Raw genomic sequence first — 23,159 nt, 5'->3', positions numbered from 1 at the left:
GCAATGTCGCTGTGCGCGCGCATGCCTTTCGCCAGCGTGCACTTCTGAGTGTGTGTCTCCAGTATGTCTGTGGGTCAGTTATTTGCGCGTCTGCGTGCAGTATGAGCTGAGTTCGTGGGCTGCTAATAGGCTGTTTGTCTACACACCAAGCTAATCTGGTTGGGTAGGAAAAGCAGGAAGGATGAAGTGAGGATGATGACGACAAAGATGGCACTTTTGGTTGTGTATGAACTCGCAGTCTCCTTTTGCTCTGATTGGTAGCCTGCTGGTTATGTAAGTGGCTGTCAGCCAGGTGCATTGTGGGACATTTAGCCAGCATCACTTTGACCCCATTTCGTCTTTGTCGCCACGACAACCGGCCCCAAGTGCACACAGGCAATCTAATGTATTCACTCAGTGACAGGTCAGGAAGAAAGGAAGGAAGGAAGGAGGAAAGGAAGGAAGAGAGGAAGGAAGGAAGGACAAAATAATCAAAAAAACAAAGGGGCGGGGTTCAAGTGTATGTGTGGGGTAATCTGGGACAGAGCGGACCATGTGACTGTTACCATGACAACTTGCTGCTTGGTGATTGGCCCTTCTTGGAAGAGCTGTCATGCTGTGTGTTTGTATTTGTGTGCGTGTGTGTGTCGCTACCTAGTGGAGAAATGAAGCTATGAGCTTTAACATAATGGACACAAAGTGGAGATGTCAGCAGTGCTTGTCATTCTGATGTCACCGGAGCTCCTTCAGTGATGTCATGGATAATATATCATGCAACTTGATTGCACTTCATTCCATTTCTACGCGAGCATTGTCTGTGATTGGATGACAAGTCAAAATACACAATTGGAGCACTCGCTGACAGTTTTGAAAGGATGAATTATCGCCGGAATCCTGGCCTCTCCCAAAGAGGAAAGCAAAAGAAACATTTTCAAACGTAACGGCGCCACTTCATCTATTGGTTTAGCCTGCTTTCTTTCTGTCTTCTTCTCTCCCTCCCTCATCCCAACATGCATTTCGAACGGGGCCTTTGTGATTGTCCAAAGCTGTCCGTTGTGGCGACGTCACCCCCGTGACGCCGGCTCCAGTCTCCTCCTGGCTGTGATGACGTCACGTCCCAGCCTCCTCCTAGCTCCCGACGACGTGACGTCACGTCTCCATGGCGTTTCCGGCAGAGAAGGCGGGGCGGGGCCTGTGATCCTGGCTGATCGCTCACCAGCCGCATTCAGGAGACAACTTTCGGCCATTTTGGCTTTCTCTTTCAAAACAAAAGCATTCGCGTGGAGCCACGTGATCGTAGCAGCAGATTGACATAATTGAAGTGTACTGCGTGACGCTGAGCATTTGAAGAAGACTATGCTAGTGAGAGGCGTTTTCCCCAGAGCGCTTGCCCGTTTGCGCGTGTGAAAGGAAGGCTTTAGTTGTGAAAGTGCGAACTGGCGGAAGAGCTCCTTAGTGCTGCCACTTGCCGCCAGGGAGGCGACCTGGATCCTGCCGTCGCCGTCTTGCCGCTGGGAAGATCCGAAAAACGCTCCGTAATCTTTCCCGGTTGGGGTGCCCGTCCGGAACGTCAACACCAGTCGGTCGTTCGGTCGGTGCCGGTGGTACCGGACGAAGTCGGGAGCTGATAGGGAGCCAGGGACGAGCATGGTGCGGCGGCGGAGGCGAACGTGACGACGGGAGCAAAAGCGGACATTTGGCTCGGGATTAAAGCCGATGTGGAGCAAAACCTGACGTCTGTCGGTCCGACGGACAACAGACGGAACTGGACATACAAACACAAACACGCATAGACGAGCGAGCGAGCTAGGAAACGGGCCGCCCGCCCGCCCGCTCGGGAATGTTTGGTGGGCGCTAACGAGCTAGCGGAGCTTAGCAGCGAACGTATAGCCTTTAGGCCGGGCCGGGCCAGAACCGTCCGCGAGCGAGCATGTCTGCGGCCAAGGATGCTCAGGCGGCCCCGGTCCGCCTAAAGCGTCTGGAAGAGATGCTTGTGGAGCGCACGGCCCCGGGCTGCCTGAGCCTCGAGACCCTGCTCGACCTCCTCGTCTGCGTGACCAGCGAGTGCTCCAACTGTTCGCTCAAGAGGGAGAAGCACGTCACCGACTTCCTCGACTGGGGTAAGAACCCAACCCATCGGACCCTCCACACTCCCCGGGCCGGGCTGGGCTGGGTTGGGCCAGGCCGGGCCGGGAAGCTGCTTCGTGAAGTGGGGCGCGGCCGGCGGAGCCGCAAGCTTCTTTTGAATCTTGACGTGCTTGCTCAAAGATGTCTGAAGGGGCACAACAAGATGAGGAGCTTGTGGATTGATCCCTTTCATGCTCATCAAAAACAAAGTCACATGACTTTTGCTCGATTATTATAAGAGTCAAATCATCTGTCAATCAGTTTTTTCCACTTCATTGATGACTCGGATAGCAAACGTGAATGTGTATGCCAGAACAGTATTTCATTTCAAATTGCCAGTGCTGGTTTTCCAAAGTGAAAGCACATGTTTGCAAATGTCTATTATTTGGGGGGAAATAGAAAACAGTCTGCTTTCATTCAATTCAAAAATGCCAATCATGATTTGTTGTGTGCGCAGTGAAACCCTTCACGTCGTCCGTCAAGAACCTGCGACTGCACCGAGACGACTTTGAGATGTTGAAGGTGATTGGACGTGGAGCTTTTGGCGAGGTAACGTTTCTTGTTTGGGACTTTTTCACGTCAGGAGCTTTTTTGTGTGTGCGCGCGCGCGCTTCCTGGACGACAGCGAGCCTTTCCAGTGCATTTCCTGTTTACGGCGGGCGGCTTCCTATCTCGGTGTGCTCGGATTTGGGCCCGCCTTCCCGACGGGGCGAGCTTGACATCGCGCAAACAAACAAACCGAGGCGGAACGATGAGCGCTGTTGAAGAGTCAAGTTTGAGGCGGTGTCCAACGCTGGCGTGTGTACTTTCTATGCATATCTTTTAGGCGGGTGCGCCACCGCCGCCGCCGCACCTTCTCATTGCCTCGGGCCACCAACACGCCCACACGTGCCTGCTGGATGTTTTTTAGCCAAGTGCGTGACATGACAAGTTTCTCCCAAATGAAGCCTGGCAGACTTGGACAGTTCCCTAAATTGCCCCCTGGAAATATCAATGAACAAATTTAAAAGACAATCATTTTGATCATCAATGAATTGATAGTAAACCTCCCTTCCCCGCTCAGGTTGCCGTGGTAAAGATGAAGCAGACGGAGAGGGTGTACGCCATGAAGATCCTCAACAAGTGGGAGATGTTAAAGCGGGCCGAGGTAACAACGCCGCCGCCGGCGCGTCGTGGCGACCGGCGCCGTTTGACTTGTCGATGTGGGCAGACGGCGTGTTTCCGTGAGGAGCGTGACGTGCTGGTGAGAGGGGACAGCCAGTGGATCACCACGCTGCACTTTGCATTCCAGGATGACAACTACCTCGTGAGTACACCTTCTCTTTTTACTCTCACCAGCGACGGGTATTGTCGCCGACTTGCAAATGTGACCCGCCGGCCGCTGCAGTACCTGGTGATGGATTACTACGTGGGCGGAGACTTGTTGACGCTGCTCAGCAAGTTTGAGGATCGTCTGCCGGAGGACATGGCCAAGTTCTACGTGGCTGAGATGGTTCTGGCCGTGTACTCGGTCCACCAGCAGCGTTACATCCACAGGTAGGCCTAGTTTTATCTTCAAAAGGCTCCATTCGTCCATGAGATTCAGATTGAGCCTTACGTGTTTTTTTTTTTTCTTCTTCTTCCAGAGACATTAAACCTGACAACGTGCTGCTGGACGTCAACGGCCACATTCGTCTGGCCGACTTTGGATCGTGTCTGCGCATGTTGGAGGACGGCACGGTAAGACGCCCGCCCGCCCGCACACGCGCGGTGTTGAACGAGGCGTGAGAACACGCACGGTGTGTCGAGCAGGTGCAGTCGTCGGTGGCGGTGGGCACCCCGGACTATATTTCCCCTGAGATCCTGCAGGCCATGGAGGACGGGATGGGCCGCTACGGGCCCGAGTGCGACTGGTGGTCTTTGGGCGTGTGCGTGTACGAGATGCTGTACGGCGAGACGCCCTTCTACGCCGAGTCGCTGGTGGAAACTTACGGCAAGATCATGAACCACGAGGTCAGCGACACTTCTCGCTAAGTGAAAAGATTTATGGCGATGTTCTGGAGCAAAGAAGTGGCTGACCTCATCCCATGATGTGGCAGCCCAAAAAGTAATTGGATTACACGTGTCGGGTCGCGTCCTCCGCTGCGTCCTAATTTCTTGCTTGCGTCCTCTTTTCTAAATGTGAAGCGCCGTCCCTCAGCGGCTGCCGCATCCGTCCGTCCTCCATTTTTTTTTCTCCTTCACTTGCCGTTTGGGTTTGTTCCAAGTCAAACTTCAGCTTCTGCTTTTTTTAGTCTGACACAAAATGTCAGCCGGGAGTGGCCGCAAACTGCCGCTGCGAGGTTCTTTTGTTCACAATTAGGTCTGGTCTAAAACTTAAATGTCAGGCGGGTTCACTTGAGTTCAACAAAGTGCCGTCAATCACGTTTGGAAAAAGGACGTAACGAGGTTTTCTGGGCTGCAGGAGCGGTTCCAGTTTCCGTCCCACGTGAGCGACGTGTCGGACGCGGCCAAGGATCTGATCCAACGGCTGCTGTGCTCGCGGGAGCGCCGGCTGGGCGCCAACGGCATCTCCGACTTCAAGACCCACCCCTTCTTCAGCGCCATCGACTGGGACAACATCCGCTCGGCCGAGGCGCCCTACATCCCCGAAGTGTCCTCGCCCACCGACACGTCCAACTTTGACGTGGACGATGACGTCCTCAAGAATCCGGTGAGGGACGCCTGGCCTCCTCCAGCAATAAAGTGGCCAAGGCGCTTAACGAGCTTGTTCCGCAGGACATCAACCCGCCGATGTCTCACAGCGGCTTCACCGGGCAGCACCTCCCCTTCGTGGGCTTCACCTACACCACCGACAGCAGCTTCTCGGACACCGCGCGCGGCGGCGCCAGGCAGGAGGCCGGCGCCGGCTGCCAGCTGGAGGCCTTCGAGAAGAGGATTCGCAGTCTGGAGCAGGAGAAGCAGGAACTCAACCGTAGACTGCAAGGTGAGCCCGCATGATGGACATAGATGGAGCACTTTGTTGCTTGTGATCGGGGACCTTACTGCATTTTGGGCTCGCTTCTGTAGAGTCAACACAGGCCTTGCAGGCTCCGCCTCTAGGAGGAACCCCGAGTCAAGACAAAGAGATCAAGAAGCTGAACGAGGAGATCGAGCGTCTGAAGAAAAAGCTGGCAGGTGAGACTCGTCTTTGCCGGATGACCTCATCGCGGCGTGACCCCCCCCTGCTCTGCTAGACTCGGATAGGTTGGAGCACCAGCTGGAAGAGGCGGTCACCCTGCAGCAGGACTACGACAGCTCCGCCTCCAGGTTGAAGCACCTGGAAAGGCAAGTGAAGACCCTGCGGCAAGAGAAGGAAGACGTCCACAAGGTGAGCGTACTCCAATCCACATTCGTGTGCGCTTTGCGCAGGAGTCGCTAACAGTTAGATGGTGTGAGCAGCAAATGGTGGAGGCCCTGGAGCGCCTGAGAACGCAATCCAAGGAACTGAAGGAGGCCCATTCCCAGAGACGCTCGGCCATGCAGGAGTTCTCTGAGCTGTCAGAGAGGACGGCCGAGCTGAGCTCCTCCAAGCAACGCCTGGCTCGCCACCTTCGGGAAAAGGAGGAAGAGACGGACAGCCTCCTTCAGAAGATGGACGTCATGCGGCAGGACATTCGCAAGACTGACAAGAACCGCAAGGAGGTGAGGAGGGAGGGAGCTCACGAGACGGCGGTGGGCCAAATTAACGCGGCCTGTTCTTCTTCTCAGCTGGAGGCTCAGCTGGACGAAGTGACGGCAGAAGCGTCCAAAGAGAAGAAGCTGAAAGAGCACAGCGAAGTCTATGCCAAACAGCTGGAGGCTGAGCTCCAGTGCTACAAGGTCAGAGGTCGCGAGGTTACCAGTAGAGCTGGCGCAATTCAAATCACTCGTCACTATTTTGGCGTCGCGACCGGATTCTGAATCGGCGGTCCCGCTTTCAGTCTCAGCAGGGTCGAGGAGCTTCAGCAGGGGGGGCGGAGTCCCAGCAGGAGCTGTCTCGCCTGAAGGCGGAGCTGGACAAGAAGGTTCTGTTCTACGAGGAGGAGATGCTGAGGAGGGACTCTGCGCACTCGTCCGAGGTGAAGAAGTGGCGCAAAGAGCTGCACGACTCCGAGTCCTTGCAGTTGGCCGCCAACAAGGAGATTAAGGAGCTCATGGACAAGCTGGATAAGGACAAGAGGGACAGGTGAGTCTTGGTCCCGCAGGAGATGGGCCCGCCGATGCTCATGCGTTTATTCTTCCTGCGCAGACAAGCGGAGATGGACGAAGCTATCAGTGTCCTGAAAGACAAACACGAGCGGGAAAAGAACCTTCTAATGGAAGAAAACAAAAAACTGCTGACAGAAAATGACAAGGTGGGTGACTGGCCCAAATCACTGCGCTTTGTCTGGTGATGGTGTTCCCGCGCGTTTGTAACTGCGTTCCTGCGCCCGCTCCGCCTAGTTGTGCTCGTTTGTGGATGAGCTGACGGCTCAGAACCGCCAGCTGGAAGACGACCTCCAGGACGCCTCGTCCAAGAAGGAGAGCGTGGCTCACTGGGAAGCTCAGATTGCCGAGATCATTCAGTGGTGAGTGCTCGGCGCCGGCCCGGCGACAGCAACCGGGGGGGGGGGGGGGGCTCTCTCACCACCTCACCGCCTTTGTGTTCAGGGTGAGCGACGAGAAAGATGCCCGTGGTTACCTCCAAGCCTTGGCCACCAAGATGACGGATGAGTTGGAGACACTCCGAAGCTCCAACCTGGGCAGCAGAACTCTGGTGTGTCTAGGACTTTTCACTCTTCTGTACTGACCGATGTGGAGGTCCAATCCGGCTTGCGCTCATCTTAACGGTGTTTGAAACGCTTTCAACAGGACCCCTTGTGGAAGGTGCGTCGCAGTCAGAAGCTGGACATGTCGGCCCGTCTGGAGCTCCAGTCGGCTCTGGACGCCGAGATCCGAGCCAAGCAGATGGTCCACCAAGAACTGCGCAAGATTAAAGCCTCCAACATGGCGCTGGAGAGGTCACGCCTCTTTATTCTGGGCACTGGCTGGCAGTCACGCTGTCCCGTCTGCAACAGCTAACGCTCGCTCGTTGTCTTTGTCCCGTCGGTCTTCTCGCACGTGCAGCAAGCTGAAGGATTCCGAGGAACGCGGCACCGAGATGGCCTCCCAGATTGAGAATCTGAAGAAGGAAATGGAGGACGGCAGATCACGCTCGGACAAAGGTGAGGTCGACCCCTTGCTAGCGCTAGCGCTGTAGCCGACTTTGACCTTTTGACTTTGCGTGCAGCGCTGAACCTTCCGGACTTCCAGGACTCCATCTTTGAGTACTTCAACACGTCTCCACTGGCGCCCGACCTGACCTTCAGGGTGAGTCCGTTTGTTTGTCCGTGGTCAGACACATCCAAACGTTGAAAATGCACCGTGTGTGTGTGTGTGTGTGTGTGCAGACCACGCCCCTCGACGCCACCCCCCTGAGATCCCAAAGCACGCTGCTGTCCACGCTGCTGTCCACGGCTGCCTCGGAGAACGAGGTAAGTCTTTGCGATGACTGCGATGAAGAACGCCGAGAAGGCATCTCCACGCCTGTCGTGTGTGTGTGTGTGTGTGTCTTCAGGATTTGAAGCTGTCATCCGTCTCAATGAGTCCCTCGCCCAGCTACCAAAGTTCATCATTGAGCGTGCTAAAGGTACGTTGCTGACGAAAGGCTCGCCAAGGCCTTGTCTCGTGTGTCATTCGTGTGATGCGTTTGCAGCCCAAAGCCCACCAGCTCAGCATCAAGACCTTCTCCAGTCCCACCCAGTGCACCCACTGCACTTCGCTCATGGTGGGCCTCATGCGACAGGGATACGCCTGCGAAGGTGAGCCCGCTCGCACGCCCCCTCGCTGGCTCCCGTGCGCTCACCGTGATGTTGCCGCTTCCGCAGTTTGCTCCTTCATCTGTCACGTGGCCTGCAAAGACCACGCCCCCCTCGTGTGCCCCATTCCGGCCGAGCAGGCCAAGAGACCGCAGGGCATCGACGTCCAAAGGGGCATCGGCACCGCCTATAAAGGATACGTCAGGGTACGCGCAAAATCTGCAATCGAGAAAAAAGAACGCTTTTTTGAGTCTATTTCTTGCCCCGTCAGATTCCCAAACCCAGCGGCGTGAAGAAAGGCTGGCAGAGAGCCTTCGCCGTGGTCTCGGACTGCAAGCTTTTTCTTTACGACGTCCCAGAGGGCAAGACCACGCAGCCCGGCGTGGTGGCCAGTCTGGTGTTGGATCTCAGGTAAAGCCGCACAGTCCGGGCCCCTTTCATCATCCGTGACGTGCAAACGTGTCCGCCCGCGTAGGGACGAGGAGTTCTCCGTCAGCTCTGTGCTGGCCTCGGATGTCATCCACGCTTCCAGAAAGGACATTCCGTGCATCTTCCGGGTAGGACGGCGCCCCCTGGTGAGCAAAGTGGAGCCGCCAGGTGACGCACGTGTGTGGCCCGTGTGTTCAGGTGACGTCGTCGCAGCTGAGCTCGCTGCTGTGCCACGTGTCTCTGTTGGTTCTGGCTGAGAACGAGGCGGAGAAGAGGAAGTGGGTCTGCATCCTGGAAGGTCTGCAGAGCATCGTGGCCAAAAACTCGCTGAAGAACCAGCAGGTCCACATCCTGCACGAGGCCTACGACGCCTCGCTGCCCATCATCAAGGCCACGCTCTCCGGAGCTGTGCTTGGTCCGTTTTTTTTGCTTTAACGGCACCCTTGAAGAAGCGTCGTGCTGTGGCGCAGCTTTAAAACCTGTTTTGCGTTTGCAGACCGGGAGCGGATCGCCCTGGGAACCGAGGACGGGCTGTTTGTGGTGGAGGTGACCAGAGACGGTGAGTCGGCTGCGAGCGCCTCCAGCTGTGACGCCGGCTAACCCATTTGCCCGCTTTGTCTTGAAGTGATCGTGCGAGCGGCGGACAGCAGGAAAGTCTACCAGATGGAGCTCATCCCCAAGGAGAAGATGTTTGCGCTGCTGTGCGGGCGAAACCGCACGGTGCATCTTCACCCTTGGGAACTGCTGGATGGCAGCGAGGCCGCTTTTGACATCAAGCTGACGGATACCAAAGGATGCCAGGCCCTGACCGCCGGGCTGCTGCGACCCGGCGGGCCCACCTGCTTGATGGCCGCCGTCAAACGTCAGGTCAGGGGAACGGCGAGGCCTCGTCGCGCCGCGCCGCGCTTCCTTGTCCTCCCGTCGTCGTCGTCTTCTGACTCGCCGGCCGGTGACGCCCGCAGGTGCTGTGCTTCGAGATCACTCGAGGCAAACCCCACTACAGGCGGTTGTGGGAAGTGCAGGCTCCGGGGACGGTCCAGTGGCTGGGGATGGTCCGCGAGCGCCTGTGCGTGGGCTACCCGTCGGGCTTCGCGCTGCTAGCGCTCCAGGGCGAGTCGTCGCCCATCAGCTTGGTGAGCCCGGCCGACCCGTCGCTGGCCTTCCTGGCCCAGCAGCCCCTGGACGCCCTGCACGCCCTGGAGGTGGGATCGGCCGAGGTGCTGCTGTGCTTCAGCCAGCTGGGCGTCTTCGTGGACGGGCAGGGCTACCGCTCGCGGACGCAGGAGCTGATGTGGCCCGCCACGCCACTCGCCTGCAGTACGCCCCTCGCCGCTCGTAAAAGTAGCAAAAGGCGTTCGCCTGTGGGGTGACCGACCGTCAGTCAGTGGTCCGCATTCCTCGTGTGTAGGTTCCAACTCCTCCCACCTGACCGTCTACAGCGAATACGGCGTAGACGTCTTTGACATCCACACGGCCGAGTGGGTGCAGACCATTTCGCTGCGCAAGGTAACAAGTTGGCGTCGGCGCGCCGCCGCTCAACCGCCGCGTTGACCCGGGTGTCCGCCTGCCCCCCAGATCCGACCTCTCAACGTGGAAGGGACCCTCAACCTGCTGACCTCGGAAGCCCCTCGCCTCATTTACTTCAGCAACGCGTCGTCGGGTGAGAGCGGTCGGACGCCGCCCTTGCCCCTCTAGATCACGGCCCTTTTTAAGCTCGCTTGTCTCCCGCCGTGCCGTGCCGTGCCGTCCTCAGAGGGTGACCTGACCATCCCGGAGATGTCGGAGCACAGCAGGAAGCTGATGGTCCGTACTCGCAGCAAGAGGAAGTTCCTCTTCAAAGTTCCAGAGGAAGAAAGACTTCAGCAGCGCAGGTGAAGCCGATGCGCCATCTCGCTCACCCTGATTTGCTGGCCACGACTGGACGGCATGTTGCGTGTGGTCCCTCCAGGGAAATGCGGCGAGATCCCGAGTTGAGGTCCAAGATGATCTCCAATCCCACCAACTTCAACCACGTGGCTCACATGGGACCGGGAGACGGCAAGCAAGTTCTCATGGACCTGCCCCTGGTAAGCGCCTCTTCTGCCTGCATGTCCTCGTCCCTTGCTCCCACCTGCATGTTGTCGTCCCGGCTTGGTCCTCCACCCGCCCTTCTGCATGTCGACTGACTGGTGGTCTCTTGTCCTCCTCCTCCGCTGCTCCCGTCCCTCCCTGACTTCCAGGTCGGTGATGTGCCCCCCCCCTCCCCGTCTCCCTCCCCCTCCTCGTCCACCTTCCGTCACACCCTCATCTCCTCGCCCTCCAATTTTGAACACGTGTATCACATGACGTCGTCGTCGGCCGGGGTCTTCTTGCTGAAAGACTCGGCCTCGTGCTCCTCCCAGCAGAGCCTCCTGCAGCCTTCCTCCTCCTCCTCTTCCTCTCCCTCCATCTCCTCTCTGGGAAGGGTAATAACCCGGACCCCCATACATACATACACACTCGACACTCGTCAAAAGCAATGGATCCAAAGTAAAACCTGCCCTAAACTGGAGGCGACGACGAACTCAAGCATGATTTCACTTGATTTCCTTTGTGTTGGTTGATGTGCATGATATTTTTTCAAAATGGTGGCTCAACACACGCTGGGAAAGGCATGTCTCATGTACACAAACACGTTTCCTTCATATGTACACGTGTCCGATCATCTGACCTGTGCGTATGTGTGTGTGTGTGTGTGTGTGTGTGTGTGTGTGTATACACAGAGCGTGGTCTCTTCCTCTCAAGAGGATGCCGTTAAAGACAAGCCCCGCCCACTTTCTAGCATCTCCCGCCATCAGAGGAGCAAAACACACATGACGCGCACAGCCTCAGGTATGTTTTTCCCCACTGGCGCTTTTGTAAGCTCGACTATAATTTGTCTCGTTTGTTTTGCAGACTTTGGAGGTGGCGCTTCATCCAGCAGCGCTCAGGAGCCGGAGCCGGACTCAGAGCGAGAGGTGACGCCCACCGTGGAGTCTTGCATCGATCTGTCTTCTGACACCTCCGCCGATTGATTGATCGATCGATCGATCGATTGCAGTAGAACGCCGGCCAGGTCCCTCACCCCAGATGCACTCTGCACTCTGAGCCTTGAAAGGAGCGCGCGCACACACGCATACACTAAACGCACACGGGCTGCGGGTTACGGAAGCAGTAAGGCTGCCGTGTGCTTTTCCATTTTAATCCCCTTTTATTGTGGCGGTTTGAGTGAGCTTCCAGCTTTTATCTGGGTTTTAAATCTTTCATTGCTAGGAAACACAACAAACGGCCTCCGCTGACCTTTGACTCGAGGCCGTCAATCACTAATTAGTACTCATAAATCTTTTCCTGTTTGACTTTGGCGTGAACACAAAGAAAAACACTGTATTGAAGTTGCACATTGTTGTCATTTCTCCTTCCTCTTGCACCGGGTCCCCGCTCCTTAACCTCTGACCTGCCAGGTCAGCTGAACACTACTGTTGACATTTTATTCTTCACAGAATCACCGGGAAAAAAAAAGACAACTTTGTAATGATGACAAACAATAAAAGAATCTACTGACGCTGCGAGCTGTTTGATTGATAGATGAAACACAGGCCGTGGATCCGGCGTAAAACTATGATCTGCTCAAATGAAGCCTTTGCAAAATGAACATCAGCCATTCGGACACTGCCAAGTATCCCGCAGGATAATGTATTTGTGTCATTTGTCCATAAGGGGGCGCTCTGACTGCATTTGAGGCAAATACCAAGTATCCCAAAGAATGACGTATTAATGCCGTTCACTGACTGATCCGTTGATGCACGAGGGGAAGGAAGGCAGTTCACCCTAGTGAACGATGCGTTCAAAAGAACGAATAATTTCAGTGATTCCTACAGTGATTCGTTCTTCTTTCAGTTCATATGACTTCAACCAGTAGGTGATGTAAAGTAGACGTGGCGTCGTCGATTTGAAATGCTGCCTTCCGATTGGCTGATGGATAAGTGGGCGTGGTCAGCCCAATTTTAGCTGCGCTCTGATTGGTCAGACTTAATTTGGGCAGAGGTAGGAGGCGGGCAAAGTGGCACTTAGGTTTTTGAAGGAAGTTTTCAGTCTTGAGGTGAGCATGGGTTGCTCTTCTGTCACTACTGTAGTCACGAATCTTTGGTCGAGTGGTTAGCGTCATTGCCTCTGACACGATGGGAATAGTGTTCGAGACCAGCCCTTGGGCTGTACTTTGTCAATTTTCTCTCACTTTTGCATAAAGATTGTGACTCTTATTTTTCATTTATTTTTTTCCTTTCGCTTGTTTAATACTGCTTCATGATTCTCTGAGGTCTCAGGAAGTGGGCGGGGCAATGAGAATGAAATCCGATTGGTTGGAAAGGGGGCGGGCGTGGTGATGCAGACGAGGGGTCCTGTGATTGGTGGGCGTGAAGTAGGCGTGGCGTCGGCAATTTAGACTTGCCTTCCGATTGGCTGTTGAGAAAGTGGACGTGGTCAGGCCCGTTTCAGCTGTGCTCTGATTGGTCAGACTGAATTTGGGCAGAGGTAGGAGGCGGGCAAAGTGGCACTTAGGTTTTTGAAGGGTTTTCAGTGTTGAGGTGAGCGTGGATTGCTCTTCTGTCACTGCAATAGTCACGAGTCTTTGGTCGAGTGGTTAACGTCATTGCTTCTGATGCGATGGAACTAGTGTTCGAGACCTGCCCTTGGCGGGTGTGGCACTTTTCACTTTGACCATGATTTTTCCCTAATGAAGTGGCCTGTCACGTGGTACGCGAGTGTGCGAAGCGCCATTGGACGAGCAGGCGAGGGAGATTTGAATTGGCGGATGTGACGTCATGAATTGGGGACCGTGTGTGCTCAAGGGAAGTTGTCATATGCAGGTGCGACACGCGGGCGGTTTCTCAGCTAAGCTAGCGTGCTAGTAAATGTTTGTCGTTCATTGGCGTTCCTCACGACGGACGCCTTGTTTGTTTGTTGCAGGATTCAAGGCGCCACCGACCGTGTGGCGGTTTCTCGGGTAAGCTAGTATGCTATCAAATGTTTGTCGTTCATTGGCGTTCCTCACGACGGACGCCTTGTTTGTTTGTTGCAGGATTCAAGGCTCCACCGACCGTGTGGCGGTTTCTCGGGTAAGCTAGTATGCTATCAAATGTTTGTCGTTCATTGCCGTTTCTCATGTTTGTTCGATGCAAGATTTTCACACGTCACGGCCACCGCGACTGTAGTTTTGCCGCGACAGTATTTCAAATCTCTTTGGCGTTTTGTTTCGTCAAATTAACAATGTTGCATTACATATAGTGTGCTATTTCCGTGTTATGCAAACGTGACGAATGTGACGAATCGGTTACGTCATGTTCAAATCTATTCCAAGATGGCGCCCGCCCGCCCACAACAAACATTTGCGAGCGTGATTTTCTCCCGTTTTGGACGACTGCTCGATTCATGCCGCCATTTCTGAGTGAGTTGATGGATGATAAAATCCAAATATTATAATTTGGATACTTTTGTCATTATTACAACTCATTACAATATACTGATAATTGTATACATATTTTAAGTATAAAACTGTAGTTGATATGTTTAATTGTTGCAAAAATATCATGCCATTGCCACTCTACTCAATGTCTGCAAGTGTTGCAATAATTTGTGTCTGTGTTTTGTAGCGCTCATAAAGGCCTCCCAGCCAGCACCCTTCTATACAAAGCAAGCAGGAGGCTCCTGAGCCATCTCAGTGATGTTGAGGATGCTGAGGAAGAGTAGTCCCAAATCAGGTGAAAGCCCGTTGGTGTAAAGTTTCAGCTGACTGTAAATGTGATCACTTTTACCAATTGCACCATTTGTACTTTTCAATTTTTTTTTGTATAAAACCTGTGAGCAGGGTGACGCCGGTGAGAAGTCACACCATCGAACTCCCTGACGCAGAGCTGTGCTTTACCAGACCAGGCAACTAGGGGGCTCTCTTATTTATCCATTTTTACATTTGGCACTTGTCCCTTGTATTCTTGCACTCTCGTACGCTGCTGTGACAAGTAAATTTCCCTGTTGTGGAATAAAGTTCTATCAATCAATTGTTTGTATTGTAGTGTTTATTGTATGGTATTGTATTGTATGTATGGTAGGGTATTGTATGTATTCTATGTCCGTCCATCCATCCAACTTCTTCCGCTTATCCGGGGCTCGGATCGCGGCGGCGGCAGCAGCTTTAGGAGGGACTCCCAAACTTCCCTCTCTCCAGCCACTTCATCCAGCTCATCGCAGGGGAGAGACATAGACATGTATTGTTTGTATGTATTGTACTGTATGTATGGTTTGTATTGTATGTATTGTTTTGTTTGTACTGTATGTATTGTGTTGTTGCATTGCATGTATTGTATTTTGTATTTTTTTGGTATGGTATTGTACTGTATGGTATTGTGCTGTGTTGTGCTGATGTACTGTTGCACTGTGTTGTGCTGTTGTGCTGTTGTGCTGTTGCGCTGTTGCGCTGTGTTCTGTTGCACTGTGTTGTACTGTACTGTGTTGTGCTGTGTTGTACTGTTGCGCTGTGTTGTGCTGTTGCACTGTGTTGCACGGTGTTGTACTGTGTTGTGCTGTGCTGTACTGTGTTGTACTGTTGTACTGTTGTACTGTTGTGCTGTGCCGTGTTGTACTGTTGCACTGTGTTGTACTGTTGCACTGTGTTGTACTGTTGCACTGTGTTGTACTGTTGCACTGCGTTGTACTGTGTTGTACTGCGTTGTGCTGTGTTGTACTGCGTTGTGCTGTGTTGTACTGCGTTGTGCTGTGTTGTACTGCGTTGTGCTGTGTTGTACTGCGTTGTGCTGTGTTGTACTGTACTGTGCTGTGCTGTACTGTGCTGTGTTGTACTGTTGCACTGTTGTACTGTGTTGTACTGTTGCACTGTTGTACTGTGTTGTACTGTTGCACTGTTGTACTGTGTTGTACTGTTGCACTGTTGTACTGTGTTGTACTGTTGCACTGTTGTGCTGTACTGTGTTGTGTTGTGCTGTACTGTGTTGTGCTGTGCTGTGTTGTGCTGTACTGTGTTGTACTGTTGCACTGTGTTGTGCTGTATTGTACTGTTGCACTGTGTTGTACTGTTTGCCATTGTATGGCGTGTTTTGTCGTTTGTACTGTTTGCCATTGCATGGCGCCTTTTGTCATTTGTACTGTTTGCCATTGTATGGCGCCTTTTGTCGTTTGTACTGTTTGCCATTGTATGGCGCCTTTTGTCGTTTGTACTGTTTGCCATTGTATGGCGCCTTTTGTCGTTTGTACTGTTTGCCATTGTATGGCGTCTTTTGTCGTTTGTACTGTTTGCCATTGCATGGCGTCTTTTGTCGTTTGTACTGTTTGCCATTGCATGGCGTGTTTTGTTTGTACTGTTTGCCATTGCATGGCGTCTTTTGTTTGTAGTGTTTGCCATTGCATGGCGTGTTTTGTTTGTAGTGTTTGCCATTGCATGGCGTCTTTTGTCGTTTGTACTGTTTGCCATTGCATGGCGCCTTTTGTCGTTTGTACTGTTTGCCATTGCATGGCGCCTTTTGTCGTTTGTACTGTTTGCCATTGTATGGCGCCTTTTGTCGTTTGTAGTGTTTGCCATTGTATGGCGTCTTGTCGTTTGTACTGTTTGCCATTGTATGGCGTCTTGTCGTTTGTACTGTTTGCCATTGTATGGCGCCTTTTGTCGTTTGTACTGTTTGCCATTGTATGGCGCCTTTTGTCGTTTGTACTGTTTGCCATTGCATGGCGCCTTTTGTCGTTTGTACTGTTTGCCATTGTATGGCGCCTTTTGTCGATTGTACTGTTTGCCATTGTATGGCGCCTTTTGTCGATTGTACTGTTTGCCATTGTATGGCGCCTTTTGTCGTTTGTACTGTTTGCCATTGTATGGCGCCTTTTGTTTGTACTGTTTGCCATTGCATGGCGTGTTTTGTTTGTAGTGTTTGCCATTGCATGGCGCCTTTTGTTTGTAGTGTTTGCCATTGCATGGCGCCTTTTGTCGTTTGTACTGTTTGCCATTGCATGGCGCCTTTTGTCGTTTGTACTGTTTGCCATTGCATGGCGCCTTTTGTCGTTTGTACTGTTTGCCATTGTATGGCGCCTTTTGTCGTTTGTACTGTTTGCCATTGTATGGCGCCTTTTGTCGTTTGTAGTGTTTGCCATTGTATGGCGTCTTGTCGTTTGTACTGTTTGCCATTGTATGGCGCGTTTTGTCGTTTGTACTGTTTGCCATTGTATGGCGCCTTTTGTCGTTTGTACTGTTTGCCATTGTATGGCGCCTTTTGTCGTTTGTACTGTTTGCCATTGTATGGCGCCTTTTGTCGTTTGTACTGTTTGCCATTGTATGGCGCCTTTTGTCGTTTGTACTGTTTGCCATTGTATGGCGCCTTTTGTCGTTTGTACTGTTTGCCATTGTATGGCGTCTTTTGTCGTTTGTACTGTTTGCCATTGCATGGCGTCTTTTGTCGTTTGTACTGTTTGCCATTGCATGGCGTGTTTTGTTTGTACTGTTTGCCATTGCATGGCGTCTTTTGTTTGTAGTGTTTGCCATTGCATGGCGTGTTTTGTTTGTAGTGTTTGCCATTGCATGGCGTCTTTTGTCGTTTGTACTGTTTGCCATTGCATGGCGCCTTTTGTCGTTTGTACTGTTTGCCATTGCATGGCGCCTTTTGTCGTTTGTACTGTTTGCCATTGTATGGCGCCTTTTGTCGTTTGTACTGTTTGCCATTGTATGGCGCCTTTTGTCGTTTGTAGTGTTTGCCATTGTATGGCGTCTTGTCGTTTGTACTGTTTGCCATTGTATGGCGCGTTTTGTCGTTTGTACTGTTTGCCATTGTATGGCGCCTTTTGTCGTTTGTACTGTTTGCCATTGTATGGCGCCTTTTGTCGTTTGTACTGTTTGCCATTGTATGGCGCCTTTTGTCGTTTGTACTGTTTGCCATTGTATGGCGCCTTTTGTCGTTTGTACTGTTTGCCATTGTATGGCGTCTTTTGTCGTTTGTACTGTTTGCCATTGCATGGCGTCTTTTGTCGTTTGTACTGTTTGCCATTGCATGGCGTGTTTTGTTTGTACTGTTTGCCATTGCATGGCGTCTTTTGTTTGTAGTGTTTGCCATTGCATGCCGTGTTTTGTTTGTAGTGTTTGCCATTGCATGGCGTCTTTTGTCGTTTGTACTGTTTGCCATTGCATGGCGCCTTTTGTCGTTTGTACTGTTTGCCATTGCAGGGCGCCTTTTGTCGTTTGTACTGTTTGCCATTGTATGGCGCCTTTTGTCATTTGTAGTGTTTGCCATTGTATGGCGTCTTGTCGTTTGTAATGTTTGCCATTGTATGGCGTCTTGTCGTTTGTACTGTTTGCCATTGTATGGCGCCTTTTGTCGTTTGTACTGTTTGCCATTGTATGGCGCCTTTTGTCGTTTGTACTGTTTGCCATTGTATGGCGCCTTTTGTCGTTTGTACTGTTTGCCATTGTATGGCGCCTTTTGTCGTTTGTACTATTTGCCATTGTATGGCGTCTTTTGTCGTTTGTACTGTTTGCCATTGCATGGCGCCTTTTGTCGTTTGTACTGTTTGCCATTGTATGGCGCCTTTTGTCGATTGTACTGTTTGCCATTGTATGGCGCCTTTTGTCGATTGTACTGTTTGCCATTGTATGGCGCCTTTTGTCGTTTGTACTGTTTGCCATTGTATGGCGCCTTTTGTCGTTGGTACTGTTTGCCATTGCATGGCGCCTTTTGTCGTTGGTACTGTTTGCCATTGCATGGCGTCTTTTGTCGTTGGTACTGTTTGCCATTGCATGGCGTCTTTTGTTTGTACTGTTTGCCATTGCATGGCGTCTTTTGTTTGTACTGTTTGCCATTGCATGGCGTCTTTTGTTTGTACTGTTTGCCATTGCATGGCGTCTTTTGTCGTTTGTACTGTTTGCCATTGTATGGCGCCTTTTGTCGTTGGTACTGTTTGCCATTGCATGGCGTCTTTTGTCGTTGGTACTGTTTGCCATTGCATGGCGTCTTTTGTTTGTACTGTTTGCCATTGCATGGCGTCTTTTGTTTGTACTGTTTGCCATTGCATGGCGTCTTTTGTTTGTAGTGTTTGCCATTGCATGGCGTGTTTTGTTTGTACTGTTTGCCATTGCATGGCGCCTTTTGTCGTTTGTACTGTTTGCCATTGCATGGCGCCTTTTGTCGTTTGTACTGTTTGCCATTGCATGGCGCCTTTTGTCGTTTGTACTGTTTGCCATTGTATGGCGCCTTTTGTCGTTTGTACTGTTTGCCATTGTATGGCGCCTTTTGTCGTTTGTACTGTTTGCCATTGTATGGCGTCTTTTGTCGTTTGTACTGTTTGCCATTGTATGGCGTGTTTTGTACTGTTTGCCATTGTATGGTGTGTTTTGTACTGTTTGCCATTGAATGCGTGGTATGCGTGGTATGCATGGTATGCGTGGTAGTTAGCGTGGTATGTGTGGTAGTTTGTATGGTATGCGTGGTATGCATGGAATGCGTGGAATGCGTGGTAAACTACCACGCATACCATACAAACTGCCACGCATACCACGCAAACTACCATGCATACCACGCATACCACGCATTCAATGGCAAACAGTACAAAACACGCCATACCATGCATACCACGCATTCCATGCATACCACGCATTCCATGCATACCACGCATTCCATGCATACCATGCAAACTACCACTAATACCACGCATTCCACGCATACCACGCATTCCACGCATACCACGCATTCCATGCATACCATACAAACTACCACTAATACCACGCAAACTACCACGCATTCCTTGCATACCACGCATTCCTTGCATACCACGCATTCCATGCATACCATGCAAACTACCACGCATACCATACAAACTACCACTAATACCACGCAAACTACCACGCATACCACGCATTCCACGCATACCACGCATTCCACGCATACCACGCAAACCACCACGCATACCATACAAACTACCACTAATACCACGCAAACTACCACGCAAACTACCACGCATTCCACGCATTCCATGCATTCCTTGCATACCACGCATTCCTTGCATACCACGCATTCCACGCATACCACGCATTCCACGCATTCCACGCATACCACGCAAACCACCACGCGTACCATACAAACTACCACTAATACCACGCAAACTACCACGCATTCCACGCATTCCTTGCATACCACGCATTCCATGCATACCACGCATTCCATGCATACCACGCAAACTACCACGCATACCATACAAACTACCACTAATACCACGCAAACTACCACGCATACCACGCATTCCACGCATACCACGCATTCCACGCATACCACGCATTCCACGCATACCACGCATTCCACGCATTCCACGCATACCACGCATTCCACGCATACCACGCATTCCATGCATACCACGCAAACTACCACGCATACCATACAAACTACCACTAATACCACGCAAACTACCACGCATACCACGCATTCCACGCATACCACGCATTCCACGCATTCCACGCATACCACGCATTCCACACATACCACGCATACCATACAAACTACCACTAATACCACGCAAACTACCACGCAAACTACCACGCATTCCACGCATACCACGCATTCCACGCATACCACGCATACCACGCATTCCTTGCATACCACGCATTCCTTGCATACCACACAAACCACACAAACTACCACACAAACCACACAAACTACCACACAAACCACCACTACGATACACGCCATACAATGCAAACAGTACAAACTACGATACACGCCATACAATGCAAACAGTACAAACGACAAAAGGCGCCATACAATGGCAAACAGTACAAACGACAAAAGCACCATACAATGGCAAACAGTACAAAACACGCCATACAATGGCAAACAGTACAAACGACAAAAGGCGCCATACAATGGCAAACAGTACAAACGACAAAAGCGCCATACAATGGCAAACAGTACAAAACACGCCATACAATGGCAAACACTACAAACAAAACACGCCATGCAATGGCAAACAGTACAAACGACAAAAGGCGCCATACAATGGCAAACAGTACAAACGACAAAACGCGCCATACAATGGCAAACAGTACAAACGACAAAATACGCCATGCAATGGCAAACAGTACAAACGACAAAAGGCGCCATACAATGGCAAACAGTACAATCGACAAAAGGCGCCATACAATGGCAAACAGTACAATCGACAAAAGGCGCCATGCAATGGCAAACAGTACAAACGACAAAAGGCGCCATGCAATGGCAAACAGTACAAACGACAAAAGGCGCCATGCAATGGCAAACAGTACAAACGACAAAACGCGCCATACAATGGCAAACAGTACAAACGACAAGACGCCATACAATGGCAAACAGTACAAACGACAAGACGCCATACAATGGCAAACACTACAAATGACAAAAGGCGCCATACAATGGCAAACAGTACAAACGACAAAAGGCGCCATGCAATGGCAAACAGTACAAACGACAAAAGGCGCCATGCAATGGCAAACAGTACAAATGACAAAAGACGCCATGCAATGGCAAACACTACAAACGACAAAAGGCGCCATGCAATGGCAAACACTACAAACAAAACACGCCATGCAATGGCAAACAGTACAAACAAAAGACGCCATGCAATGGCAAACAGTACAAACGACAAAAGGCGCCAAACAATGGCAAACAGTACAAACGACAAAAGGCGCCATACAATGGCAAACAGTACAAACGACAAAAGGCGCCATACAATGGCAAACAGTACAAACGACAAAAGGCGCCATGCAATGGCAAACACTACAAACGACAAAAGACGCCATGCAATGGCAAACAGTACAAACTAAACACGCCATGCAATGGCAAACAGTACAAACAAAACACGCCATGCAATGGCAAACAGTACAAACGACAAAAGATGCCATACAATGGCAAACAGTACAAACGACAAAAGGCGCCATACAATGGCAAACAGTACAAACGACAAAAGGCGCCATACAATGGCAAACACTACAAACGACAAAAGGCGCCATACAATGGCAAACAGTACAAACGACAAAAGGCGCCATACAATGGCAAACAGTACAAACGACAAAAGGCGCCATACAATGGCAAACAGTACAAACGACAAAAGGCGCCATACAATGGCAAACACTACAAACGACAAAAGGCGCCATGCAATGGCAAACACTACAAACGACAAAAGACGCCATGCAATGGCAAACACTACAAACAAAACACGCCATGCAATGGCAAACACTACAAACAAAACACGCCATGCAATGGCAAACAGTACAAACGACAAAACACGCCATGCAATGGCAAACAGTACAAACGACAAAACACGCCATGCAATGGCAAACAGTACAAACGACAAAAGACGCCATACAATGGCAAACAGTACAATCGACAAAAGGCGCCATACAATGGCAAACAGTACAAACGACAAAAGGCGCCATGCAATGGCAAACAGTACAAACGACAAAAGGCGCCATGCAATGGCAAACAGTACAAACGACAAAAGGCGCCATACAATGGCAAACAGTACAAACGACAAAAGGCGCCATACAATGGCAAACAGTACAATCGACAAAAGGCGCCATACAATGGCAAACAGTACAATCGACAAAAGGCGCCATACAATGGCAAACAGTACAATCGACAAAAGGCGCCATACAATGGCAAACAGTACAAACGACAAAAGGCGCCATGCAATGGCAAACAGTACAAACGACAAAAGGCGCCATGCAATGGCAAACACTACAAACAAAACACGCCATGCAATGGCAAACAGTACAAACAAAACACGCCATGCAATGGCAAACAGTACAAACAAAAGACGCCATGCAATGGCAAACAGTACAAACGACAAAAGGCGCCATGCAATGGCAAACAGTACAAACGACAAAAGGCGCCATACAATGGCAAACAGTACAAACGACAAAAGGCGCCATACAATGGCAAACAGTACAATCGACAAAAGGCGCCATACAATGGCAAACAGTACAATCGACAAAAGGCGCCATACAATGGCAAACAGTACAATCGACAAAAGGCGCCATACAATGGCAAACAGTACAAACGACAAAAGGCGCCATGCAATGGCAAACAGTACAAACGACAAAAGGCGCCATGCAATGGCAAACACTACAAACAAAACACGCCATGCAATGGCAAACAGTACAAACAAAACACGCCATGCAATGGCAAACAGTACAAACAAAAGACGCCATGCAATGGCAAACAGTACAAACGACAAAAGGCGCCAAACAATGGCAAACAGTACAAACGACAAAAGGCGCCATACAATGGCAAACAGTACAAACGACAAAAGGCGCCATACAATGGCAAACAGTACAAACGACAAAAGGCGCCATACAATGGCAAACAGTACAAACGACAAAAGACGCCATACAATGGCAAACAGTACAAACGACAAAAGGCGCCATACAATGGCAAACAGTACAAACGACAAGACGCCATACAATGGCAAACATTACAAACGACAAGACGCCATACAATGGCAAACACTACAAACGACAAAAGGCGCCATACAATGGCAAACAGTACAAACGACAAAAGGCGCCCTGCAATGGCAAACAGTACAAACGACAAAAGGCGCCATGCAATGGCAAACAGTACAAACGACAAAAGACGCCATGCAATGGCAAACACTACAAACAAAACACGGCATGCAATGGCAAACACTACAAACAAAAGACGCCATGCAATGGCAAACAGTACAAACAAAACACGCCATGCAATGGCAAACAGTACAAACGACAAAAGACGCCATGCAATG

General features: G+C 51.1%; 1 protein-coding gene and 1 long non-coding RNA gene across 5 annotated transcripts; both read left to right on the top strand.

The window, feature by feature from the left end:
• Positions 1 to 1,198: 1,198 nt before the first annotated feature.
• Positions 1,199 to 11,935, top strand: cdc42bpb (CDC42 binding protein kinase beta (DMPK-like)). 2 transcript variants are annotated; one of them, XM_037245126.1, is made up of 37 exons: positions 1,199 to 2,099; positions 2,564 to 2,655; positions 3,170 to 3,253; positions 3,317 to 3,412; positions 3,494 to 3,642; positions 3,732 to 3,825; positions 3,898 to 4,098; positions 4,550 to 4,798; positions 4,864 to 5,071; positions 5,155 to 5,262; positions 5,322 to 5,455; positions 5,527 to 5,769; positions 5,836 to 5,946; positions 6,048 to 6,292; positions 6,356 to 6,461; positions 6,550 to 6,674; positions 6,757 to 6,862; positions 6,958 to 7,106; positions 7,213 to 7,310; positions 7,376 to 7,455; positions 7,536 to 7,619; positions 7,703 to 7,774; positions 7,841 to 7,946; positions 8,013 to 8,149; positions 8,215 to 8,354; positions 8,419 to 8,500; positions 8,571 to 8,787; positions 8,869 to 8,931; positions 8,998 to 9,239; positions 9,335 to 9,689; positions 9,781 to 9,878; positions 9,948 to 10,032; positions 10,126 to 10,243; positions 10,321 to 10,438; positions 10,592 to 10,816; positions 11,114 to 11,222; positions 11,286 to 11,935. In XM_037245126.1, exons 1-37 carry the CDS (start codon positions 1,910 to 1,912, stop codon positions 11,402 to 11,404), a joined length of 5,238 nt encoding a protein of 1,745 aa, XP_037101021.1. In that variant the 5' UTR covers positions 1,199 to 1,909; the 3' UTR covers positions 11,405 to 11,935. The 2 variants fall into 2 exon arrangements, with proteins under 2 accessions (XP_037101021.1, XP_037101023.1); XM_037245128.1 differs by lacking the exon at positions 10,592 to 10,816 and having other exon boundaries at positions 1,201 to 2,099.
• A 1,405-nt stretch (positions 11,936 to 13,340) lies between these two features.
• On the top strand, positions 13,341 to 14,306 carry LOC119118047. Of its 3 annotated transcripts, none has more exons than XR_005096643.1 (3): positions 13,341 to 13,371; positions 14,018 to 14,125; positions 14,230 to 14,306. It is a non-coding gene; the product is annotated as an uncharacterized LOC119118047 (long non-coding RNA). The 3 variants fall into 3 exon arrangements; XR_005096642.1 differs by lacking the exon at positions 13,341 to 13,371 and adding an exon at positions 13,458 to 13,483; XR_005096644.1 differs by lacking the exon at positions 13,341 to 13,371 and adding an exon at positions 13,458 to 13,483 and having other exon boundaries at positions 14,233 to 14,300.
• The last annotated feature ends 8,853 nt before the right edge of the window (positions 14,307 to 23,159 follow it).

This window comes from Syngnathus acus, chromosome 24 (assembly GCF_901709675.1).
Source record: "Syngnathus acus chromosome 24, fSynAcu1.2, whole genome shotgun sequence".
NCBI lineage: Eukaryota > Metazoa > Chordata > Actinopteri > Syngnathiformes > Syngnathidae > Syngnathus > Syngnathus acus.
This window is presented reverse-complemented; position numbering and strand designations above follow the sequence as displayed.